Here is a 2,758-nt window from a genome sequence, read left to right as displayed (position 1 = left end):
TGCAGTACCGCTCTTGTCGTCCGTGGTGTACAACCAATCTTCCGGTAAGAGGTAGCTAGGGACTTCTGCCAGTCGTTCATACTTCACAGGCCGGTACCTCAAGAAACAGTTAATGTACATTCGGGTTAATACAGAGGCGCAGCTTTCCGTCTTTTTCCACCACCCGCAAGCCATTGACGACCGTGGGGGGAGGCTCGTCGGCTGGCCATTCCCGTATCACTCCTCGGTCCAGGGCCTTTCTCAATTCGGCTGTAACAAACTCATGGTGCTGAGTCGCGCTGCGATGGTTAGGAAACTGCACGGCCCGCGGCCGGTCACCCGCCATCATAAAGTCTATGTCGCAATCCGGCGCCGCGACCCGCAGCATTTCACGCACTATAGCTAGCTTGCGTCCCCGCTCCGGGGCTAGTTCTTGCCCTGGGTAGTCGCACGACACCCACTCCAGCTGGATCCCGCCCCGCAGGTATTCTAGCCACTGTTTCTGTTTGTCCGTGAGGGGCCGGCCTTCGTTAGCTGCCTGAAAGAACGCTCGCCACACTGCAACATGTAGTCGTAACCTTCCGGGTTGGAAGTCTTCGGGGTCCGGGAGCAAACGGACGACCTCTTCGAGAAACTCCTGTTCATCCCGCGGATCTACCGCGTCCTGCTGACCCAGCCGCTGTAACCTCTGCCAGGCTTCCTGTAGCAGCTGGAGTACTTCCCTGCCCGCGGCGTTGTGGGCACTCCCTTCCCGGGCCGGTGCTAGTCCTACGCCTCTGGATTCCCACCCTGTCGGCTGGTCACTCACCCACTGGTCGTCTTCGCAAGGGTCATCTTCCAACGACACCAACTCGGTCGGATCCCTTCCGTCGCCATCCTGAGTGTCTGCCGGGTAACCCACGTCAGGTTTCCTGTCATCGTCCCTTGCCGTTCCCTGCGTGCTCTCAGTCGACCTGGTTAGCAAAGGCCTCTGGGCTTGGGTCTCCTTGCGCATCGCTTCATTGCGGCTAACCAGGGCGTCCACCAGCTGCGTCACTTGCTCTGCCTCCGTTGCCGGGTGTTTAAACCGGCAGGGCTGCCCCGTCTGCGCCCGGGCACAGCGCCCGTTCCACGCGTGGCTAATGCAGAGTTTGCTGCCATCTACGTTGCCTCGGTACGCAATCTCCGAGATTGACCCAGCGCCCACTCCCTGGAATCCCCGTCGGTCTAGCTCCTGATTTACCGCTGCCACCACGCTAGCAGGTGGACTCAGGCGCTGCACTCCGCGGCCCCCGGCGTGAGGCGCTCCCAGCCCCGCGTCCCGAGGGGGGGCCTGAAAGCCCCCACCCACTTGTCCCCAACCCGCGGTCCTCTGCTCTGGGCGGCCGGGGCCCCCCGGTGNCCGCCCTTCCCCTGCTGCGCCGGGGCCCCACAACAGCCTGCGGTCGCCACCGTCCCCTCCCCCGTGCTTCAGGATATTCTCCGCCATCTTGTCATGACCATCGTGGATTTTCTGGGCCGCGCGCATCAACAGGATCACGGCCGGCCAGGCGCGCTCCTTCATCTCCAGAAACGTCGGCGTGCTCACGTTCACGGCCTGTAGTGCGCCCTCCAACCAGTGCAGCCGTGCATCACGAGCCCGCAACTTCAATGTCGCCAGACTCGTCTCCACCCAGCCCCACTGTACCAGGTGTCCCGTTACCTGCCCTACAAAGCGCTCCTTCGAGGCCTGCTTGGCCTGCTGACCTATAAACTTTAGCACTCCGCGACGATGCGGCTCTATTGCACCACTAAAGCACGCACGCAGCTCCGTGACCAGCCCTGGGCCCACATTGGCCAAAGCGTCTACAACCGCCTCTTCCGCCTGCTCCAGCATCGCCGATACCGCGGATTTCACCACCCGCAGCCCGCATGGGCCTTCCGTCATTGCCCCAGCCTGGGTCATGACGGTCGCCCACCGCTGGGTGTTGGGGACGCGGTCCGACTCCCCGAGATTCAGCGCCTTCCGAGCGGCCCTAAGTGCCTCCTTACGGCGGCGGTGAGCCTCCTGGACGTCCTTTTCTGTGACGACACTGTAAACTGCGAGCTGCCCCTCCGGGCCAGCAGCGGCCACCTGGTGCATTGTTCCTGCCCCCGCGTTGCTGGGCTGCTTTCCTCGAGGCCCCACGTTCGGCCCCTCGTCCAACTGCTGCTGCTCCCCCTCTCCCTCTTCCTGGAGTTCTTCGCGCAGCAGTTGCTTCCAGCCTTCCATGCCGTACCGCCTGATATACCGCGCCACGATCCGCCTCTCTTCACGCTCCGGGTCTCCCTGGCCCTGTCTTGAGTCCCGTGGTACTTCTTCCCCGGCAAATTCAGTCCGCGCCTCCGACGGCGGCCTCACTCGTACCGGTCCGTGCAACGGTAGCCGCGTCACCGCCACGCGCTTTGGGGATGGGGCCACGACTCCAAGTCCTCGCGTACGGAGCCGCTTACCCTTGCTTCGCCTATTCGCCTTCGCCGATGAAGCCTCTTTGCGGGCGTCGTCGCTGTCTGACGACTCTTCCTGTCCCTCCTCTGAGCCTTCCTTGTCCCTTTCCTGTACGCGGTTCCATTGCGTCGTGAAGGCATTCTCTGGGTCAAGGCTAACGGCCTCAGGCAACCCAACCTGGGTATTCGCTAAGCGAGGGCAACCACCCTTAGTGCTGGCCTTCCAGAAGCGGATCCATGCAGGCGGGTTCAAGGTAATCCAACCCTGCGCGGGAGCATGCCCCTGTGGCGGGCCTGCCGGGTTGCTTGCGACCAAACCTACCGGCCTAAGGCA

The 2,758-nt window shown here is 62.9% G+C and overlaps 1 protein-coding gene across 1 annotated transcript in view; it reads right to left on the bottom strand.

Annotated features, from left to right (window-relative positions):
* VOLCADRAFT_107126 (uncharacterized protein) overlaps positions 1-2,758 on the bottom strand; it is a gene marked incomplete at its 3' end in the record, with an annotated part of 16,575 nt that overhangs the window by 11,499 nt on the left and 2,318 nt on the right. Inside the window, exon 3 of the mRNA XM_002956141.1 lies at positions 992-2,689. Coding sequence (XP_002956187.1) covers positions 992-2,689 — 1,698 coding nt within the window. The remainder of the gene's footprint in view (positions 1-991; positions 2,690-2,758) is intronic.

Source organism: Volvox carteri (assembly GCF_000143455.1).
Source record: "Volvox carteri f. nagariensis unplaced genomic scaffold VOLCAscaffold_58, whole genome shotgun sequence".
In the NCBI taxonomy this organism is placed as follows: Eukaryota; Viridiplantae; Chlorophyta; class Chlorophyceae; order Chlamydomonadales; family Volvocaceae; genus Volvox; species Volvox carteri.
This window is presented reverse-complemented; position numbering and strand designations above follow the sequence as displayed.